This window comes from Martes martes (assembly GCF_963455335.1).
Source record: "Martes martes genome assembly, chromosome: 10".
In the NCBI taxonomy this organism is placed as follows: Eukaryota; Metazoa; Chordata; class Mammalia; order Carnivora; family Mustelidae; genus Martes; species Martes martes.
Window position 1 is genome coordinate 99,555,762 of NC_137898.1, and position 22,314 is coordinate 99,578,075.

General features: G+C 50.2%; 1 protein-coding gene across 1 annotated transcript in view; it reads right to left on the minus strand.

The window, feature by feature from the left end:
- The window catches only part of GRIK4 (glutamate ionotropic receptor kainate type subunit 4), a 289,498-nt gene that overhangs the window by 21,721 nt on the left and 245,463 nt on the right, over positions 1-22,314 (minus strand). The window contains exons 12-16 of the mRNA XM_080817730.1: positions 20,888-21,001; positions 9,386-9,495; positions 5,760-5,933; positions 1,589-1,754; positions 492-717 (exon numbers count right to left, since the gene is read on the minus strand). Of these exons, the coding sequence (XP_080673856.1) occupies positions 492-717; positions 1,589-1,754; positions 5,760-5,933; positions 9,386-9,495; positions 20,888-21,001 (790 nt within the window). The remainder of the gene's footprint in view (positions 1-491; positions 718-1,588; positions 1,755-5,759; positions 5,934-9,385; positions 9,496-20,887; positions 21,002-22,314) is intronic.

Genomic DNA, 22,314 nt, shown 5'->3' on the forward strand with positions numbered 1-22,314 from the left:
TGATTTGGAGTAGATGGGTTCCACAGATGATCTGAAAACCACCTCACCTCATCATGTCCGTCTCCTTTTGTAATAAGCCTTTCTCCGGGGACACTAATAGCAAAATTAATTAAGTTTGACCATCTCTACCTTCCCCTTCCCACCGCTAGAGGTCCATCAACAGAGCAAGAGACAAAGGGCAGGAAGCAGAAGAGGGGACAACAAAAGCCCTGAAGAATCTGCCAAGGGCATCAACATGTCCTTGAGTAATTAATCAACTAATAACTAACCAGTTTGACCTGCCATAATTAAAGATTGAGAATTCTGATGGAAGTATATGGGTTTGCTTGGGTTTTTTGGCTTTTTTTTTAACCTGAAGAATGCCCACCTAAAGTCACTGTTAACTGGTTCTAGAACAGGGTTGTCGAATTCAGTGCTGCATTCGGTGGTCCTAGCTACTCTGACCCTGCCTGGATGGAGCTACCCAAAGAGGCTGTTCCTCTCCTGCATACCGACTGGCATGCCAATCCCATAGCCCTTGGTGTCCAGCAGGCCCCCAATCTGAGTGAGGTTGCAGTTTCGCTGCCGGTAGTACTCATTCATGGTGGATTCCAGAAGGAAGGCGTAGTTGGAATTCAACACCCTGGCGATTCCCTCCTCGGTGCTCTTCACAAACACACTTGGCTGCTTAGAATACATGTAATTCCACATGCGTTGGTAGGTCTGATAGCGGGAATTCTGGGAAAAGAACATATTCCTTATGTTAAGGATTAGAACAAGAGAAAGGAAATGTTGGTTTTAAAAGGGAGGGAATCAAAGTGGACCTTAAAATCTTGGCCCTTTTCTTACTCAGTCCCCTCATTATAGTCCAAATAACCTTTTCCCTTCCATCTAGCAATGACCACTGTATCATGGCAGGAGAGGGGGCTGTGCCTTTGATACCTTTCACAGAAAGGCAAGGAAAGAGCAGGGTCCTAAGACACTGTAAACTCTGCCTAGTGGTTTGATAATCAGTTTTGCCCCATCTACCCTAGAGAAGACTTTTGCTGCCAACCTCCGGGTTTGGACCGAATGAAGAATGGAAATTCTGGTTGTGTCCTTCGCTGTCCTTCAGGTAGGAGGCAGTGAACCCAGGGTCATTAGGACTTCTAAGAGACACTGTCTGAAGGAGGAGTGCCACCCACTTTCTGTTGACCCTAAACCAACGTATCAATCCCAGATCCAACACTGGCCTCTATTTTTACAAATAAGAAGACTGAGAGAATTTAGCCGGTGTGTGTTTCTATCCACACCTGTATTTGCTTGATGCCTTCAGTGGTTGTGGTTTCAACAGGCACTGAGGCTTTTATGGAAAACAGAAAACTGAAGTCCAAGGCCTTGGACTTGCTTCACGTGAAAATGGATGTCTTGGGTAGTTGGATGGTTGGACACCTATTAACTCCAAGGGTACTTTGTAGAGCAGGACATAGATGAGCCCCAAGTGAACCTCCAAATTAGATGTTCGAAAGAGACAATGGGATGAAGATCGATGTTGTTATCTTTAGAGGACAAATATCTCAACTTTATTCTGCCCAATTCCCCACGTTGGTGAGCCACCCAATGGGTTTACTTGGAAGAAGGTCATGCTGGAGCCTCCGTGAATTGTGCCATACTCAATGGCGGTCTGGTCAGCCAGGTCATCCACTGACTCAATGGGCACATCCATGCGCTGCACGGTCAGGAAGGCTGCTAGGTTGGCCGTGTAGGATGAGATGATGATCAGCGTGAATGCCCACCTATGTGAGAAGAGACCAGGAAATCATCCTTGCCCAGGTACCCCCAGGAGTCTTAGTCCCCACCCCCAGTCCTGCAGCGACACAGGAGAGACAAGGAGTCCCTCTTCAGAAGGAGCTCCCAGCTCCATTGGGGACGAAAAAGGAGGCAGGGCATATGATGTCAACAGAAATGAACAGAGTTTGTGAGCATTTCTTGAAAGAAGACCATTAATCTTTTCCCCCTCACTTCTTAAAGGAGGTGATTATTGGGTTACTATTCAAAAGAGGTATGTTCATGCACATGAGACCATCTTGGAGATCATGAGAAAGGAGCTAGTGAATGAGCGGAGGGTGCCAGTTCTGGGGGCTCTGTTTAGAGTCAGGGCTGGGTGGCTGCCCCTGTCTTCTCATGATGCAGCCTACAATCAGATGTGCATCGCCATGGGCTGAGCGCCTGCCGTGAGCCACACACATCATCTCATGTACTCCCTACAACTAAGGGAGGTAAGTCTTACCCTGATTTTGCTGATGAGGAAACGGAGGCTCAGAGAAGCAAAGGAACTTGCCAAGGAACACACGGATAAATTCATATTTTATTTTATTTTGTTTTTAAAGATTTTATTTATTTATTTGACAGAGCGAGACACAGCAAGAGAGGGAACACAACAAGCAGGGGGAGTGGGAGAGGGAGAAGCAGGCTTCCCACTGAGCAAGGAGCTGGACTCAGGACTTGATCCCAGGACCCTGGGATTGTGACCTGTGCCGCAGGCAGACGCTTAACAACTGAGCCACCCAGCCGCCCCTAAATCCATATTTTAAAATGAGTTCTACCAACAAGAAACTCTTTAAGATCAACTGGTGATAAGCACCTTTGAAGTGCTGAGAAGTCAGAATTAGAAGTTACTCTTGCGGGCGCCTGGGTGCCTCAGTCAGTTAAGCATCTGCCTTTGACTCAGGTCATGATCTCAGGGTCCTGGGATCAGGTGGGCTTCCTGCTCAGCGGGGAGTCTACTTCTCCCTCTGCCCCTCCCCCCGGCCTCCTGTGCTTGCGTGCGCGATCGCTCTCTCTCTCTTGTGTTCTCACTCTCTCAAATAAATAGATAAAATCTAAAAAAAGAAACTACTCTTGCAATGGGCAAACTATTTCAAAATAGAAGGGTATTTTATTGGGTAAAACGAACTCATTTAAAATGAGAATAATTTTGCAACTCAAGCAGTGTACATGCTTAATGCCATTACAACTAGTTTGTTCACTTAAGTAGGTTAAATAAGCCTTCTACCATCTGGTCAGCAGTGTGGCTCTGCATCCCAATCCATTTGTTTATAGGGGTTCAAAGACATATCCAGGCATAATTGAGGTTGGATAATCACAAGTTCTGAATCCGTGGAGTCTGAATTAATGAGGCTTTCCTCATTATGAAGACATTGTCCACTAAAGCATAGCATTTGCCACGGGAGCCAGAGGCCGACAGATTCCAGGGGGGGTTTCAGAGCGGGAAGTCCCATTGTCTCCTTTATCACTGTGTCCAAGGACTCCTGTAGGCTGCCTCCCGGGTGGGAAGTGACAGGGTCATCTACCAACTCAATGAGTGCCTCCATATGCCAGACCACTGGGGAGGTGACCTGGTTTCAGTTCTGGCCTTGTTCCACTCCACCTGCGAGACCTTGGGGGGAAAGCCACATACCTCCTCCGAGTTCGTCTGCTCGGGGATAGTAATGCTTTTTCTGCCTATCTTCGGAGAATTGTGAGATCAAACGGGATAAGATGCTGCTGGTGACTAATCCTCTGTAAAGGACCCGAGGAATGGGAGATAGACTGTAGAGACAGACCCTCCCACTGAATATGGGAAGAAAAGCATCGGGCCGCTTTCCCCATTTGTGACCTGTAAGTAGGGCCAGGTGTCCCTCCGTCCTTAAGACCTGCTTTCTCTGCTCCTGCTTCCGCTCTCACCTTCTGCTGCAAGTTCTTTCTTGTGACCGTCCCCCAGCGGAGGCCAGGGAGGTGGGGTGAGCCATCCCCACATGGAGGCCAGAATTCTGAAGGGGCTTAGCTACCCGGGGTAGTGCTGTAGGTTCATGAGCCCCGGGTGTGGACCTGACCTCAGAATTGGCTGGGGAGTTTCCCTCAGCCCCCTGGCTACACTCTGGCCTCTCTCCCACCCTGGGTGGCCTCGGGGAACTTTATACTGCTGGTCACAAAGGAATGGGTCAGAGAGCCAAGCAGCTTAGGGCAAGCCTATCACCTCTGCTGAGAAAGCAAATCAGGCGCTCTCTCATTCGCTTTCTCCAGAGGGGTCAGTGGAGCCCTGCTCCCATGTGTAAGGGGCCTTAGCAGTTGTCAAGCTGACATTCTTGTTAGCAATGTGGCATTCTCCGTCCCTTGCTCGGGGTGGGGATCTAAGGCAGGCCGTGATGGCCCTCTCTCCGGATCTCCCACTCCTTCAGGGAGCGGACCAAACGGAGGCCTTGATTTGATAACTGAGAGCTCCGAGGGGCAGAGGATCTCCCTAACAAGTCAAGGCCCCCCCTCCCCCAGACACAAGGGAGCCCCCCAGCCCCCGACAGCTATTTAAAGTACTGCTGAGCCAGTGGGCCAGGGCCAGCCTGCGGGACAGGTGGCCCTCCCAGGCACGCAGGCAGACATTCTCTGGAGGAGGGAATGCCTGGGGCTTGGGGAGCTGACAGGTGGATGCAGCCAGCAATGGGGCCCTCGGAAGCACCCTCTGGAAGGAACAGCCCCCAGGAGAAAGAGATCAGAGTCTGCGGCCGACTTCTGCTTGTCTGTACGGCTTCTGCAGGTTTCTAGGATTTTGACGGACCTCTGCGATTTTCCCTCCCAAGACCGTCCCTTTTCCCGGGGAACATTAAAACCCAGTTCTTTCCTTTGATCTACATGGTGGTTTCTGGGCATTACCTGGTAATCGCCCAGATGTCTTAAATCCTACTGTATTTACCATTGATCAATGAAAACAAAACCCCCAGCTGGGTGGGAGTCACTGTCCCAGCTGTGTTTTTACCTCCCCAACAGTCCCAGTCCAGCATCCCTCCGGTAAACATCCAGACACTGGTACCCAAGGTGGAAACACCACTTTCCCCTTCTCCTTCGGCTTACACAGGCTGAGAAGTAGGGGAGAGACCTTTAGGTTATGAGAGCCAAACGCAACAGTGGGGTTTTAAGCAAGGCTGGGGAACTGGGATTCTGCGAGCTGGCTTCTTGTCTGTTGTGTACATACGACACATATATGTGTGTGTGGGTTTCATTTCTCCCCATAACGGTCTAACAGCAATGATTAGTTCACATATTTATGTAGCACTTTCAAGTTTTCAGATTGCTTTCCCACACACCGAATCGTTCAACCGTTTTCTCTTTGCCCTGGGTGAGCCAGGAGGAGAAGGGAGCTGCAGGCCAGGCTGGCTACCTGCCCGTGGGGACGGCTCCCGAGATCCTGTCCAACTTTGAGCCACTAGGAGTTTGCCTCTGCCCACACCTGCCGAGGTGGGCAGGTCCGGCAAGGTCCCAGCGCCAGGCCCAGAGGGACGAAGATGGAGAAAGCTGGCAGAGGGGGCCAGATGTGACAGCCGGGTTTCCATTCTTCCAGCAGGCATTTCCCGCTGCACACTCTGATTTGCATAAATCTGCATATGCCTTGGCAGGCCCAGCCACTCAACCTCAGGTCATTTTCAGGTCAGGAATTTATAATCCCTTCGCTGTGTGCCTACAAGGCTGTTTTCTGCATCCCCTTTCCTGCCTTGGCTCCCTGCCCTCTGTCTCCAGACCTCCGAGGCAGAGGGAAAGGGGAACAGGAAAAGATGGTACAAAGTGTGCCCAAGCCAGTGCTCTTAAGCCAGTGCTCCCAAGCCTTCTGGAGCTGGTGGAATGCAGCCCAGGTCCCTGCTAGTTTGTTTTGGAAGGCAGAGCTCTCTGTGAGCTTCCTGCCTACCTATAGCCAGAGCAGGGCTCACCCGAGGACCCCCCAGGGGTCCCTACCCCACTGGGCCTGGCCCCTCCTCTGCCCCGGATCTTACCAGACGCCACTGACACAGCGGGTGGATAAGGCTCGAGGGGCGATGGTGGAGCCCTGCTGCATGAAGCCCCCAACGGGAAACCAGAGGCTGTTGCCGAGGGAGTACTGGTTCACCAGGAGGTTGCACCGGCCCTGGGCACACGGGTGGGGGCTGTACCACTCATAGGGGGTCAACCTGTGGGAGAAAAGGAACACAGACCAGTGCCAGGGAGGGTGGGCGTGAAGAACAGTGCTGGGAAGAGCGGGGTGGGGGGGGGCTCTCCCTTCTGGCCTCACCTCTGTACTCAGTCCCAGGCCTGTGGCTTCGGCCAAGCCACTTCCCTTTGCTGGACCAGGATCCTCCCAACCGAAACCAAGGGGCTTGGACTATGTTGGCAGTATTTGTACTGCTTTTCTTCAATTAAAAAAAAATTTTTTTTTATTTTTTCAAAACAAGTCGTGATGTGGAACTCCAAACACAAAACAGATGAACGTGCGGGCTCCTTGACTAGAAGCTGCACGTGGCAGGGGCGGGAGGGGACGCCTGGGAAGTGCTGTGTTCTTAAGGGGGCCACCCTCAGCCCCCTTAAGTGGTCACAGGGGGACGGGGGGCCCCAAAGAGCCAGTGTTCAAACCCTCAGCTAGAACAGTGGTTCTCAAATGTTCACCTACATCAGAATCACCAAGAAGGTTTGTTCAAACACAGACTGTTGGGCTCAGACTGTTTGAAAAACCAGTACCTAAGGTAGGTGCATTAACCCAGGTTCACGCATTATACATATATGATATAATGTGTGTGTGTGTGTGTGTGTGTGTGTGTGTATAGATTCAGGGAGTCTGGGTGCCGACTAAGAATCGGCAGTTTCTTGGCTCACCGTGATGCCCCGGGTCCATGCTGAGAAACCCTGGCCTAGATGGTCTCCCGGGCTGTGGGTCTCAGCCCTGATTCTGTGTCAGACTCACCTGGGAGCTTTCAAAGAAACGCCAATGATGAGATGCCACTCGCAGAGGATTTGATTTGCTTCCATGCATTTCTAAGGCTCCGCAGGTGAGTGTGATGGGCACACAGGGTCCAGAAAGGCTTCTCTAAGCCCCCTGCCTCTCCCTCCCACTGTCGCTCTCTGCTGCCCTTTCTTCATGCCCCCCAGACGCATGCCCTCCCCCCTCGATCCACTCCCACGCAAACCCCCCAGCTGCTGACAGGGATGTGTATGGGGGTGTGCCGAGCAGGGCGTGGAACCGGGTGCCAGTCTCATCACCAGCCTTCCCGTCCCTGGCCTAGCCTGCCTGCTGTTCTGCCGCGGCTCGCCCACATGGCCACCGCCCCTCCTGTTCCTGAATACGATGCCAGTGTGTCATCGCTGGCCTGTGTCCGGAGATGTGCTCCTTCTCTCCGTGGCCTACAGAGCTGGCTTGTCCTTGGTGGTTTCCAAGCCCACAGACTCTTAGAAGGGGGCTTCAAAGATAGATTCCCTGGCCTCAGCCCTAGAGATGCTGAGAGATCAGACCTGGGAATTCACATTTTTAAAAGCTCCTCTGTGACTCTGATATCAGCCGGCTTGGGAACAGCTGCCTTAGATTAGTGGTTTCCAGATAGATTTTCTCCTCCAAAATCTCACCCAGAAGTACAATAGATCAAGGGATAAAAGTGGAACTGGTCTGGATGAAGAGGAGTTGAGGCCCAGAGCTCTGGCTGCTGAGCCTTTCACCACCCCTCCAAAGTCCCTGGCACCTCCCAGGAGCCTTCATGCCCCAAGGAACCCTGTTTGAAAAACCAGTACCTAAGGTAGGTGCATTAACCCAGGTTCACGCATTATACATATATGACATAATGTGTGCGTGTGTGTGTGTGTGTAATACCATACATATATATATATATTTTTTTTCATTAGTCCTTTTGTTAATGTTGGATCCTGGGGTAGTGCATGTGTGTGTGTGCTGTGTGTGTGTGTGTTTGTGCAGAGCTGGAAGGGGGGCAGTTTAAGCCCCCGGGGCTGGGTGAAAAGCTCAGGCTGCAGCAGGCAGGATAAAGTAGGCTTCTGTGTCTGCATATCTAGGAACCAAGCCCTCCGACCATTTCCAGGGCCCTCGAGGTCCCCGAGAGCTGTGGCTAGTTACACACTGGGGCTCAATCAAAAGGGGCAAGAGTGAATTACAGAGCCGTGAACCAGGGCTCAGGCAGACAGCTTCCTAAAAGCAGCAGCAGACAGTGTGGTGAAGTGGAGAAGAGGCATGCCAGCCTCCTGCATGTCTTGCCCGTTGTCACTGACAACAGATACTTGACAGTGGCAATGCCTCCAGGCCCGAGGGGGAAAGGTGGCACCTGAGAGACACACATAGCAGTCTTTGAAGACTACCAGCTTGTGAGTAAGGCCTTCTTCTGTGGGGCTGGATCTCATGGGCTCAGGCTGACTTTCCTGAACTTGGCTCTGATCTCCGCTGGAAGAGGCACAGACTGAGTGAGACAATGCTCCCTGGGCAGGCTGGGAGCTGCCCTGGGGTTCTGTGTTCTAACTAGAGAGGGCACATGTTCTCCTTGAGCTGCTGAACAGACATGCTCTTGGGAAAAGCCTCAGCCTGCAGAGGTGGGACATACCCTGGAATCATCGGGTCCTGCCACTCTGGCCCCGAGGCAAAGGAGACCATTAGGGAGACAGCTGGAACAGAGCCGCCACCAGCTCTCCGGAAGCTCATCCTGTGGTTCTCTGCTCCCAAGTAACAGCCCTTTCTGGTCCTGCGCTATGGTGAGGTGGGTATTGAGCAGAGAGTGCGGATTCTGAACCGGTGGTCCCCAAGCCCTGGGCTTATTCTGCTTCTGGGTAGGAAGCCGGCTGTCCTGAAGCCCAGACTGATCTAGTGGCCCAGCCCCGGAGAGCGACCACCCTCTCTGTGCACATTCATGGGAGGCCTCAGCCATGGGATGCCTTCATGGTCTTCGGGAGGCCCAGGGACAGTTTCTGTTTGCAGGGGAGGGGGAGGGCCTGATCTGGACCCAACCCCAACCCCTGATCTGGACCCGTTGTTGCAAATCAACCCTACTTGCAATTGCCTTTTTCCCTCCCACCCTCCTGTCCTGTGCCATCCTCCATAGCTCCCATTCAACAAGGCAGCTGTATTTTCACTGGCAGATCAGGGCTGGGGAAGGGCCAGGCCCTCTTCAGAGGAAACCTTCTCTGTCACCCATGCCCTGGGGCCTCCGGTCCCCCAGCTCTGGTCATCATTCAGTTCACTCTGTGGCAGATACTGGCAAGGTCTGATGCCAGGGCAGCCAAAGGCATAGTGCTTAATCAGAGGGATCTTCCTGCCACCCTCCTCCCGTCCTCTCTCCCCCAAGACCCAAACACAAACAGGGGGCCTAGAGACAGGGGAACGGAATGGGGAAGAGACAGGGGTATAGAAGCAAATTCAGACAAGCTGGCCTGTTCGCACCGTGCATGGCAGGGAAGCCGTGAGTAGGTGGGGAGATGGGTGGTGCCAGGTGGACAGCACAGCAGAGAGCAGGTCAGGTCCCCAGTCCCCCTCCCACCCCTCCAGTGTGGCCCCAAGGTCTTCTGAACCCGCCCCTCCCGCTCCCCACCCCTCCCATGCAGTTCTCAGAGGTGGACGCGAGGTGGCGGTGCGAGGACAGGGAAGGGGCGATGAGCTTACCGAGCCACTAGGAAGAGGACGCAGCTCACGGCCAGATAGGCTAGAAGCATGAAGAGCCAGACGCCAGGAGAAAATGGGTCCAGAAAGGAGAAATAGCCAGGTTTGCGTCCCTGGAAATGAAGACAAAACCAGATTCGCTGTACTCAGTGGGTCAGGATGGCCCCTGGCCAGGGTGGGGCAGGCCAGAGTAGGTGTAGGGATGTGGGTCTGGCCCCAGATGGCCCTGTCCCTGGATTCTGGGTGACTGGCTTAAACGGCACAGGGGCCCAAGGTGCAGAGGGGCTGCTCCAACACCTAGCCAGCCCTGATCCCAGCAGACCAAACACAGGGACAGCTGGGGCTACTTCACTTCCTAGGTTGAGGGGGGCTTTGTGCTAGGCAAGGGGAAGAGCCCTCAGCACCCCTTATGTACCACCCTGTGTCCCCCCACCCTCCCCGGGGATGGCATGGTGGGCGCAGGGGCTTAGAGCCGCTGGTGTCCAGGTCGCTGGAGTATGATAACACCCCTCCTTGACACTCACGTCTTTCTCACGTGGGTTTTTTTTGGAGGGTAAACTGACGCACAGTGAGATTTCTCGCCTTAACCTCGAAAACGATAGCATGAGGCAGATTATGATTTCCGTGTTACTAGTGAAGAAGCGGAAAGCCCAGGGTAGTCAAGAGATGTGGGTCCAAGGTCGCATAGCCAGTGAGTGGGAGAGCTGGGATTCAAATGCTCATCTTCCGACACCAAGCTCAGGGCTCAGGTACCATCACGCTGTGGGGAGATGTGGTCTGTCCCCAGCCCAGGGGTATGCCTGGCCAGAGTCACAGGATCAAAGGATGGGGCCAGGAACAGAAACCGAGGCACCAAGCTCCCAGACATTTTCTGGAGGACAGTGAAATGCAATGAGCAGGATGGAGTTCCATGATCTCCTCTGGGGTCTTGGGCAAGTGCACGCCCTTCTCTGGCCTTGGTCGGAGCCCCCGTGGGTCAAAGGGGTGACACCGCTGGCTTACCACAGACAGCTGTCATACAACCTGCCTGTTTCCCCTGCTGTGTTCACCCATTCTACATTCGTGGCTATCATGAATTGACAAGCCTCATGTAAAAGTCCAGATTTCTGGCGTCTTTCACAAAATGGAGTGCTCTGGAAACTCTGGGCCTAAATTGCCAATGGGTCAGGGGTAGTCACCCCCTCTATACACGGCCGGCTCTCTCCAGCTCCTCCTTCCCCCGCCCTTCCACACCCCCCAGTTTCTCGGGGCAAATGGACATGAAGTTCAGCGCCCTGTCACTCATGACGATTTCACTCTGTGTGTCTCAATTGAGAGATACCCGGGGGGGGGGAATCTTTCATTCTTGGTTTCTGAATCTGAAACCCCATTAGATGCTCAATGTCAGAAATCTATACCTGATTATATCACAACGAGTGAATTGAGGGAAATGACAGCACTATTTAAAGCTGCCGTATTTGGTTAGGGGTGATAAGGAATGATGCACGGTCGTGGGAAAAATTCCTGGGGACTCAAGTTATAAAACATCGAACATCACACAAACAAGGATCAAGACGTAAACATCGCTCCGCTGGAAGCCTATCAGTCATGTTGGCAAGAGAACATCTGATTCTACTTGTGATTGACTGACGCCAGCCAGAAGAGCAAGGAGTGGGCAGTTATGTGAGAGTTGGGTCTGGGCTTAAACTGCCTCGGTCGGGGCTGAGCCCAGGCTGTTTATAGGATGCCAAAGAGAAGTACGTTATATGCAGGCTCCGAACACCTACTATTTTTTCCCTTCTAGGTGGATGCCCTGGATTGCTTCTTCCCCCCAAAGGCATCTGAGTTACTGGTGCTTGGGGGCAAATCTGGTGTCATATGCCACCGGCACGTCTTCCAAATAACAGATTCTCCCTAACCCAGAGGATATATGATGGTGATACTTTCTTTCCAAAGAACTCAGAATGTTTCACTATGTCCTCTTGATTTCAATACCCAGTTCTCTGTATTGACAGATGGAAGAATGGAGACCCAGGGAGGTTAAGTGCCTTGCTCAAATCACTGGCGATGGCTTCAATTTCTCTGGTGCTCATTCATCACGCAGCGCCACAGAGATGCCACCTCTCCCTCGTTCAGATGGCTGCTGTATCGCGTCTTCCTCTCCTTTTTATCTTTGCAACTTGCTCCAATCAACCCCCTAATTAATCTCACGTCTTTTCCCCAGTGCCAGTAGAATCCCAACCTACTCTATCTCAACCCCATAAAGCCCTCTTGAACATTATTTATTTGTACCCATCATCATTTATTTGGACTCTGTTGTATTTATAGGCATTTCCATTGATTCATACATGTCCTGTGGGCTGCAAGGTGGACCAGTTTCCTCAGATGACTGCAACCACTTTGAAGGTAGATAATTGGTTATATAGAGTCTACACGCTCAACACCCAGAACAGGCCAAGCCCTGCAGATGGACTGAAAATTGGATGCCACCAAAATTTAGCTAGTTCCCTGACTTTTTTTTTTTTTAAGATTTATTTATTTGAGAGAGTGAGTGAAGGGGTGCAGAGGGAGAGAGAATCTCAAGCAGACTCCCTGCTGAGCATGGAGCCCTGCTCAGGGCTTGATCTCATGTCCCTGAGATCATGACCTGAGCTGAAACCAAGAGTAGAGGCTCAACCGACTGAGCCACCCGGACACCCAGGTGCCCCTATCTCCTGGACTTTTGTACTGTGTTTCAGGCTGACCACACCAGAGCCAGCATTCTTGATGCTGTCTGATGGTGGGAGAGACCCAAGGGGCTGGTCACCAACTGATCACCGTCCCAGCATGGGGAGACCCTTCAAATGTTAGAGGGGAGCTACAAAGTGGCAGTGAACTCCCCTTGCACGTCGAAGATTTATCTTGTTCTTAAAGATAATCTGTTGAGTCAATGATACTTCATTCTAGAAGAAATGACATTACAGTGAGAACGCAGTTGCTTTCCCAGAGTCTAGAGCCAGACACATAAGGACACCAGAGCTAGGTAATGCAGGACAGGCACTAAATTAAAACACGGACTCTGGAGCTACCCTGCCCAGGACCGAATCCTGGTTTCATCATTTACAACTATGTGACCCTGAACAAGTTACTTAACTTCTCTGGGTCTCCATTTCCTCTTTTGTAACATGGGGGTAACAATAAAACCTACCTCAGGGGGGTGTTTTGAGAGCAGGATGAGTTAACGCATATTAAAAGCCGTGTGTGTTGACTTCTCCTCTGGCTAATGGTAGCCATGAGTGCAGGGGGAGGGAGGAGAGTGGAATTTCCTTTTATATTAATTCTCCCTCAATGGACAAGAAATATTTTTTCTGCCCTACAGTGACACATGCGAATGATGTCTGAGGAGAGAATGCCATTGTGGCCATAGTCACGTTCTGTAACTCTTAGAGTTTTTATGGGTTATAACCCGTGAGTCATGAGAGTTCCCCAGGGCTCTCCAGGGAAGCCATTAAGGCAACACCAGGCTGTATTCTGGAAAGACAGTTCTTAGAAGCCAGGATTCCAACCTCAGTTCTGCCTCAGCTTTTCCAACGAAGTCACAGACAGAGTGGGTCAGATGTGTGGTGGGTTCTCCCTTGTCCGTGGAAGGGCTGTGCATCCTGGTCACCCCTTCCTTCGTGCTGACACCATACAAACTAGTGATACCGACTCTCTTCCTTCCCTGCACCCCCTTCCCTCTCCTGCACAGACAAGGACAAAGGCTCCTCCTGTCCTCCACGTGGTCTTTACAACTAAATGGCAATGCATTCAGAGGTCTCCTTCAACTCCCAGCTGTGGTCCATAGTCAATAAAATACTCTTTAGGACTGAAGAGATAAAAGGAGGCAGTGTCTATGCCTCTTTCTGGAAGAGGCAGAAGAAGATGATTTCCTCCTATCCCGTCCCAGGAACCCACAGGTAGCTTTCCTCAGGGTGGCTGCAATGGACGGTCTTGATGATAGTTGGGTTTAGCATGCACTTCCCACCTCTGAAGCCAACGGGGAAAAAGAAGCAAGCAATTAATTCCTCCTCACATAAAACACCCACATGAGTTTGTTGCCTATGTAACCCACACGCTAGCAGATCTATTTTCATTTTGCTGGTTGGAAATCCAGTATGAGGAGATCTAAATTCCAATCCTGGCACTGACTTTGACTTGCTGAGTGATTCCAGGCAGGCCACTCAACTTCTCTGGGTGCCATTGTCTTCTTCCAGAAAATGGGACCCGGCCATCAACATGAAGGGGAATGTGAGAATTACTACGGTAATGTTGATAGAACACCTGGAGCTTTGTGAGATAGGAGCACCCAATAAATAACCAATATTAAAATGATACACCCAGGAAACCATATTTCCATGTAATGGGCTCTCATGTTACTTAGCCTTAAGGAACAGAACTCTGCACATTCTGTTTCCTTATAGCAGGGTATTAAGCAGTATTAGAAATGATTCACTGGTTTACTTAGCATCATTCTCCATTCTTCTAGACAGTCTTTCTGAAATAAAACAGACCTTCTTGAAAAAAAATGGGTAATATATCCAGCGAAAATGCTGGGCATTAATTTAATGTTGGCATTTATGCCTCTCTCACTTTTTAATCACTGTCCTTTTTTTTTTTTTAACTTTTCTTGACAAAGAAGACTCTAGCTAAGAGTTAAGAAGAGGAAAAGACAGAGCATAAAACTTCCCCACTTTGTTAATCAAAGGTGGTTGCAGACCTTACAGAGGGAAGATAGCAAAGGCATGCTCTCGAGGAGGTCATAGGCAATCTGGCTGGCTGGAGACACTAAACAGGATAGGATAGTATAAGATAGATAGTATTCTCAGATTAGAAAGGCTCTAGAACATTCCCCTGACACATGTCCTTGACATAGAGAAACGCACCTAACTGTACCATAAAGATGGGTAGCTAAAAGTGTATGGACCTGGGGACCAGAAAGTTGGGTTCAGTGTCCCCTCCACCATTGTGCTCTCTCCTCTCTCCATGGTCCCGCTAGCCACCGCTGAACTTAGCATCCTTCCACATAAAATGGGGACCATGGTACTGTGCCTTGGCGGGGGGGTTGCTGTATCAAAGCAGAGACTCCATGCAAAAGTGCTTCATAAATAAAGAGATGCCAGACGGATGTTAGTCAACACACAAGTACCCTGATGTACACCCAACCACCTTGAATATGTCAACACTGAACTTTTTAAATGTAATTACCCATTTGGGGGGTATACATGCCAAGCGTCAAATCTCAGGTTGGCGTCTGGCACACGCAGATGACGCCTTCCTACAACAGTCAGTGCGTGCTGGAGGAATACAGACTTACTTTAATATTAATCGGAGCAAAACATCATTAGGCAAATTGCTGTTGCAGAAAAAAAAGACAGCAAAACGACACGATACACTCTGATGTTCAATATGAATGTTTTCGTTTCCCCGTGCTCTTCTCCCCTCCATTCACATAGATACTGGAGTCCTCACAGCGGGCGTCAGTATCATAAAACCCCAGAGTACAGATGCCCCTGGGTTCCTTACTGCTTCAGTGTATACTGAATGAGCTGATGTGCCATGGAAATCAAGAGAGTCTTGAACTTCAGATGTCCTATTATTTCACTCGCATTCTTGGAATAGCAGGGGTACTCAGATCTCATCGGTACCCAGACTCTAAAGGCTGGACCCTGTATGTATGGTTTGGAAGCCCATCTAGCCCTGACCAGGGATTGCAATACTTTTTCAGGTGGGTGCTAGGTTGTGTGCGGGCTATGCAGGCATTGCTGGGGAGGGAGCACTGAGTCCCGGGGAAAGCCGTGCAGGCCCGGAGCAGAAGATGTACCTGGGTGGCCCGAAACACGGGCCTCCCACCTCCTCTTGTTCTCCAGACCATTGAGATCAAGGCTAGGAAAGAAACAAGGAATCTAGTTCAGTCACTCATCCTGCTGCCTGGGCTGTGAGGCCTCCTGACAGAAGCCAAGCTCCTGGGCTCCGTGCTGCTCCATCAGGAGCCACAAAGGAAAGTGGTGCTCACTGCCCACAGGACAGCGGGGTACCTCCCTCAGCCTTCCCTCCTGTCTTTCTTCTTTCTGTAATTACGGAGCCAAGATAGCCTGTTTGGGATGATCATGTTTCCACATCAAAAACTGTATCATAAGAGCTTCTGGCCTGATAAGAGGGTGCCTTCTTCCCACTGTATGTCCCACTAGGATCCACTTAGGGAGAAAGAGATAAAGACTGGTAGAGTGCAGCAAATACATGTACAGAGGGCTGCTGCTCGGGGAAAGAGGCCAACAGCTCCATCCAGAGGACTCACACTGAAGAGCAAGTGACAGTTGAGCTGGGTATCAAAGGCTGGAGAGGAGCTTGTTCTGCCGCCAAGAGGCAAGAAGACGGGCACGAACCTAGATCGGAAGAGGCTTGTGTGATGGTGAAGCAGTGAGTGCTATGCAGTGAGGACGCCTATAGCAGGAGCTGCGAGTGGAACAGGAAAGAAGGGCTGTGTTCTCCGTGCTCAGAAGGAGGGACTTGGTCTTGTAAGTGATGGGCAGCCAGTGAACCATCTTAAGTAGGAAGCTGATATGATTCCATTCGTAAAAAAAAAATAACAGTAAACTATAAAACGAACTCTCAGCAAGTCACGCGCATTTACGAAATATAAAGCTAATGCCTTATTGTGCACAGGTCAGGCACTGTTATAGGTGCATTACTTATGCACTTACGTATCCTCATTAAATATGCATGACAACCCATTGTCGCAGATGAGAAAACTGAGACACAGGGGACATGAAGCAAGCACATGGCAGATCTGGCTCCAGAACTTTCCACTGCTTCTTCATGAATGCTGGAAGTGACCATGACCCTCTGATGGGGATGCAGTACTGGATAAGAGGGTCACACCTCTCATCCAGTGAACTCAAGGAGGATACAGGCCACCAGGATGGCAATTCAGGTCAGAGATAAGGAAAGCCTGAAGCAAGGTGGATTTGGTGGGGGCGGAGAGCATGCTTGAGAACCATCTAGGAGGCGAGCTGACTGACTGAACGCGTGCGGTGAGAGAAGTGAAGGGCAGCTCGGAGGACTGGGTGGAGATACCATGATGTGAGATGGGACAGGGGAAGAGAAGGAAGAATTCTACAGAATATGGTTTGTGACACTGAACTTGAGGTGCCCGTGAGATGGTCAGGTGATGTCTAGTCATGCTAGAAATACGCTTCGAGAATTCAGGGGAGTGGCCAGGGTTGGATTTACAGATGCGGCAGAGAGCTGTCAAAGAGAGAAGGGAAATGCGCCAGGGACAGTCACGGGGCAGGCAGAGAGAGAGAGAGAGTCAACAGAAATGCTGGAGGGGCAACGATCAGAGTGGTAGGAGGAAGAACAGGAAGAGACAGTGACCTGGAACCTGGAACGGAGAGAGTTTGAGAAAGTGCGAACGTGGGAGGGATCGACAGTAACAAATGCTGAAGCCAGAATTCTCAGCCTCTGAGTGGCAGGGAGTAGTGGGTCCAAATAGCGAAACATTCTTCTGATTTTGGTCCTAGAGATGCCTGAGCAGAAATAGAGATTATACCCCAACAGTGAGAAGGAGAATACCACATCATCGACACTTGGTGATCCCATGGTCGTGAGAAACTAACCCTGGGTCATCTTAGATGACTGGAAATTTCACACACTATTTCTGATTGTCTCTAGACTTCAGGCACACACCTGCCACCCTTTACTACTTGGGAGGGTTTTGCAATATTTTCGAAAGAGGAATTTATACTTTGGGTTAATTATTTTAACCTTTGCACACAGGCTTCATCATCACCAGATGTTCACATCTTGGCAACAATCACTCATGACTCAGATGATCTCAGATACAGAATTAAGACGGAGATTCTGGGCCATTATAGATTATAAATGAAATTAATCATCTTGAGAAACTACCAACTTGAGAAAAATTCACAAAATAATAAACACCCAGTATTCAACTTTCCACTTGAGAAAAATTCACAAAATGATCACTATGAACTTGAGAAAAAGTCACAAAATAATAAATACTATCAACCTGAGAAAAATTCGCAAAAGAATAAACACACAGTGTTCAACTTTATTTTTGTTAACGTAACACTATTATAGGAGAGAGAGCTTCTCTCTGTAATTTCAGATTGAGGCTTTCATGGCGAACTCCACGGGGCTATCCTGTGGTATTAGCTGTTTCTGCCAATTCAGATACAGCAAAGTTCATCTCAGACCTGTTCTCTCCAGGTCTCCCCTGGTTTCATTGATTCAGGATTGTTCTCTCCAGCTGATTTTTTGGTACTTTCTAAGCACACTGCCTCACACACAGAATGCACTCAATAAATATTTGTTGAATAAATGCATAAACTGTCAGCTCTGCTTAGTGTAAGGTGTTCATGCCAGCACTCAATTTTTATTCAGCTCGGCCCCCTGTTATAAATCAGTTCTGAGCAGCCATGTGGCAGATCAGTGCCTCAGTGTAGAGGCTGGAAGTGGGGAGGTCTCCTGACCAGAAAGGGGAACGGTATGACTTCAGGTTCTCCAGAGAGAATCAGTGGGAGATATATATGTGCATGCGTGTGTGTGTGTGTGTGTCTGTGTAAAGAGATTTACTTTAAGAAATTGGCTCTCACCATTGTGGGAGCAGTTAAGGCCAAAATCTATAGCACCTGCTGGAAACTCAGGCAGGCTTTCTAAGGGATAGTCTTGAGGCAGAATTCTTTCTGCTCCAGGAAACCTGTTTTTGTGCTTAAGGCCTTCAACTGGTTAGATGAGGCCCACCGACATTATCAAGGGTAACTTCCTTTACTTCAAGTCAACTGAACACAGCTGTTAGTCACATCTACAGAATATTCTCACAGAATATCTAAGCTAGTGATTGATAAAACCTCTGGGCATCATAGCTTAGGGAAGCTGATGCGTAAAACTTCATGTTCCAAGAACTAATACAATCTTAGGTTTGTGGTAGTGGGTAATATCTGGCCAACAATCCAATGAAAGATGTCCAGAGGACTGGTGAGTGGGAATTTGTTTCTGGCTGGAGTTGATATTCTAGGCAGTGGTGTGCCCGGTGGTGAGGGTCGCCTAGCAGAGGACGTCCCCAGGCACTGAGTAGAAACACCAGGGATCAGGTGCCTTTACCCACATGGTTCCTCCCGATCCATTGGGTTGTGAGTGGGGCTCTAGTATCCTTGGCATTAATCAAGAAATCAAAGCCAGAGCCTAGCTGTACAGCCTGGCCATAGTAATATGATTTGGAGAAAGGTCCTACGTTCCCCCACTTCTTTGGGATGCTGCCTCGGGGCTCAGTTGCAGGAATGGGGTGAGGTGGGTTCCGGACACAGTGCTAACTGGAAAATCACCTAGGGACTACGGACAGGAATAAGGACAAGAACCCTTGTCTCAAGAGTGAGAACACCTGGCTTCCAGGCCCCGCCGTGTGTCAGTTCCAAGTGTGACTTTAGTTTCTTTACTGTCTAGTTGGAATTCTAATACCTTCCCTCTTCTCAAACAACAGTCCTAAGGACCAGAGGAGAAAAGGTATCCAAGAAAGCCTTCTAGGACAAGTTACTCAAAGATCACATGAATAAGGGGAGCCACCTGGTGTCCCAGAGACAGCACAGGCTCGAGGCACACCATTCCTGGGTGCGATCTCTGCCCTTACACTTACAAGAACAACACGAGTGTACTGGTGTCCTAGGTCCACTAGAAGAAAGTACCACAAGCTAGGTGACTTAAAACAATAGAAACATATAATATGTCTCGCAGTTCAGAGGTGAGGAGTTCAGGATCGAGGCATCAGCAGGGCCATGCTCCCTCTGAAAGCTCTAGGGCAGGACGCCTACTTGTCACCTCTAGCTCCTGGTGGTTGCTGACAATCCTTGGTGTTCCTTGGCTTGCAGAGACATCATGCTACTCTGTCTCCAAATTCACATGCTCTTCTCCCCCGGGTCCACATTTCCCTCTTTTTACAAAGACACCCCTCCTTGGCTAAGGGCCTGCTCGAATCCAGTAGGACATCATCTCAACCTGATTAGATCTGCAAAGGCACTATTTGCAAATAAGGTCACCTTCACGGGTCCTGGGGCTTGGGACTTTAATATGTCTTTTGAGAGGACACAAGTCAACCCATAGCCATAGTCAAGATCCTCGCAGGTGCCCGAAAGAGCATCTGGCACGTAGGAGGTACTCAATGAACGGGAGCTTTCATCATCCTGGAAAAGAGGCGGGGGGCATTGCTCTCGCCCTTAATTCACCAGACAGCCACATCAATGACAGCGCCAACAGTGCCCAAATCCTCACATTGCTTTCTGTCTTAGCCTGGGGAGCTTGGGATTTCGATGCTGCCTCTTCCTCTAAATGCCGTGACCTCCTTTTCTAAGCCAGGCAGCGATCATGATGGATGCTGAGGTCCAGCACTGGATAGTGCTCCTCGGAGCTGCTCCAATGGGCTCTGGGACGAGGGGACCTTCCCTCTTACAGAAATGGGCTGCAGTTCCCGATGCCCTAGCAGCCCTGGCTATGTGAGCCCAGGCTGGGACTGCGAATACAGACAATCCTCTTTCTCCAGGGCTAGGATGTGGGGCCAGGGAAGGGGTCAGAAGCTAGAGGGTCTGGTCTTCAGCAGGCATGTGGGAGGAGCGTTTGATCCCTTCCCTGCTGGGCAGCCTTGTGGCACCGGGTAACACCCTGCAATATTCTAGGTTACTGTGACTTTGGACACCGAGAATGACTTGAGCATTGGGGAATCCGTATAATAGCTGTGCATTCAGAGCCAGTTTGGCTGAAAGGATGAGAAGGAGGCTCTTCTGGTTCAGGCAACTGTGTCCTGGCAACATCGCTAGTATTCCCTTTGTAGATGAGGCTCAGCCCTGTTACTCTTCTGATCCTCCCCTCACTGGTCAATGTCCTCCGTCAGGTCTGTCCTCACGCCCATTGGTGTGCCTTCCTGAACTCATTCAGACCCTTACTCTACTCACTCTAGGCAACTTGAGCAGAGAAGTCTTTCTCTCTCCTTTTTTTTTTTGAAGGATACCAAAAAGGGGACAGGCCAGATATAAATGACATTATTTATTCACCAATATGGCTAACCCGGAGAGAATGGAGTCTGCATTTCCCTCACCAGACAATGCTCAGAGTGAACAGAGATGCACCTGGGAATCAGCAAAGTCCTTGAAAATGCTGGGATGACTTATCTGGACTGGAGACCCCGTCCCCAGGAGGAAGCAGAGTGACCAACGGGTTCACTCACCGACACACCACACACCCAGGGCTGAGCGCTTGCTCTCAGCCATCCCTAGTCAGTGAGGCAGAAGCAATTTTTACTGGAAAGCCCACAAGTGTGACTTTTCCATTCTTCCTGTTTGCGAGTCCGCACAGCTGATGGGGGAAAAAATAGCCCAGCTCATTTGCATTTAAGTCTTGAAATCTAAATATTTCTGTGAGTCATTCATTATTACCATATAACTCAGTGTTTGCATGCAAATAACTTTAATGACATAAATGCTTATAAAATAAGTCTCTTACCATATGAACTCGGTAAAGAATGCTAATTCCCAGAGTCATGAATGGCTTGGAGAAATCAATCACCTTCTCCCGCTCCGCAGTAATGGTGAGGCCCGCCACGGCCAGGTCCGCTTTCTGAAAGGGACAGACAGATCCCATCAGTGGGGCGGCCCAGGTGAGATGCAGGGACAGGGACTTGTGGCCAGAGGCCATCCCTACTGGGGAGATGTCACTCTGGTCCGGCTTCTCAGCGTGGGGAGGGACTCTGGGTAGCCCTGAGCCATCTCAGACCTGAACAATCATTCACGAGAGGACACGGTGCTAAAGCTCGAACTTGGGCACTCTCGTGGCCAGATGCCTCTAGACACATCAGTAAATACAAACAGCAGAGGACTGTTCAGGGACCGTCTCAAAATGCCCAAGGAGAGGGAGAACTGGCACAGAGGCTGCTGGATTCTCAACAGGAAGTCGTTTTTAAATTCAACTTCCCAATTTGCTCAGTCCACAGAACTTGACGGAGGTGCGAGGCTCAAGAGGAACCTCGGTGGGGGGACTTGGGGTGCGAGAGAAAATGGATGCAACCACAAAAGAGAGAGATAAGCTAACACCACCAAGGAACCGAGAGGGCAGCCCCACCACACAGAGCTTGTCCTTGTCAGAGCCGGGACTGGACCTCGGGCCTCCCGGGGCCCTGGACCCTTATCTTGCTGCCGAGGTTACAGTTCAGGTGCCAAAGAAGTAAAAGAAGGTTCTGTGGCCTTCCATGTAAAAGTCACCAGAATTTGTTCTGAAGACGTGCTCTCGGCCCTCGCATGACACCACAGATGCCCACATCTGATGAGAGTCTGAATTCAACGTGATCGGCTTCCTCAATGCTCCTCTTTGCCAGACAGTTCGTCCTCGTCCCTTATTTAAACCCAACCCCTGGCAAAGCAAACTCACCTCCTCTTGGTCTGCTTCCCTTGCATGGTGCAAAGGGGAAAAGCCCAGAACCAGCGTTCCGTTTGGGTCCCTCACCAACTCCCTAACCTAGGCTAGTCCCTAGACATCCTTGGCCTCGTCCTTAAACCGAGGATGTGAGGTGAAGACCATGCCAGGTCCCTGCCCAAAGATTGGTCCCTGCCCAAAGATTCTGTAACAGAGATTCTCAACATCTCATCTCTGACCACCTGCATCAGAATCATGTGGGAGGCTGACTAAAATGCAAATTCTTGAGTCACACCCTGGGCCCCCTGGATCAGATGGTGGGTAGGACACAGGCATCTGTATTGGTAACGAGCTGTGCAGCTGATTCTGACATCCACTAATATTGAAGAACCATGTTTTTTTTTTTTTTAAGATTTAATTTATTTATTTGACAGACAGAGATCATAAGTAGGCAGAGAGGCAGGCGGGGGGTTGGGGGGAAGCAGACTCCCTGCTGAGCAGAGAGTCCGATGTGGGGCTCG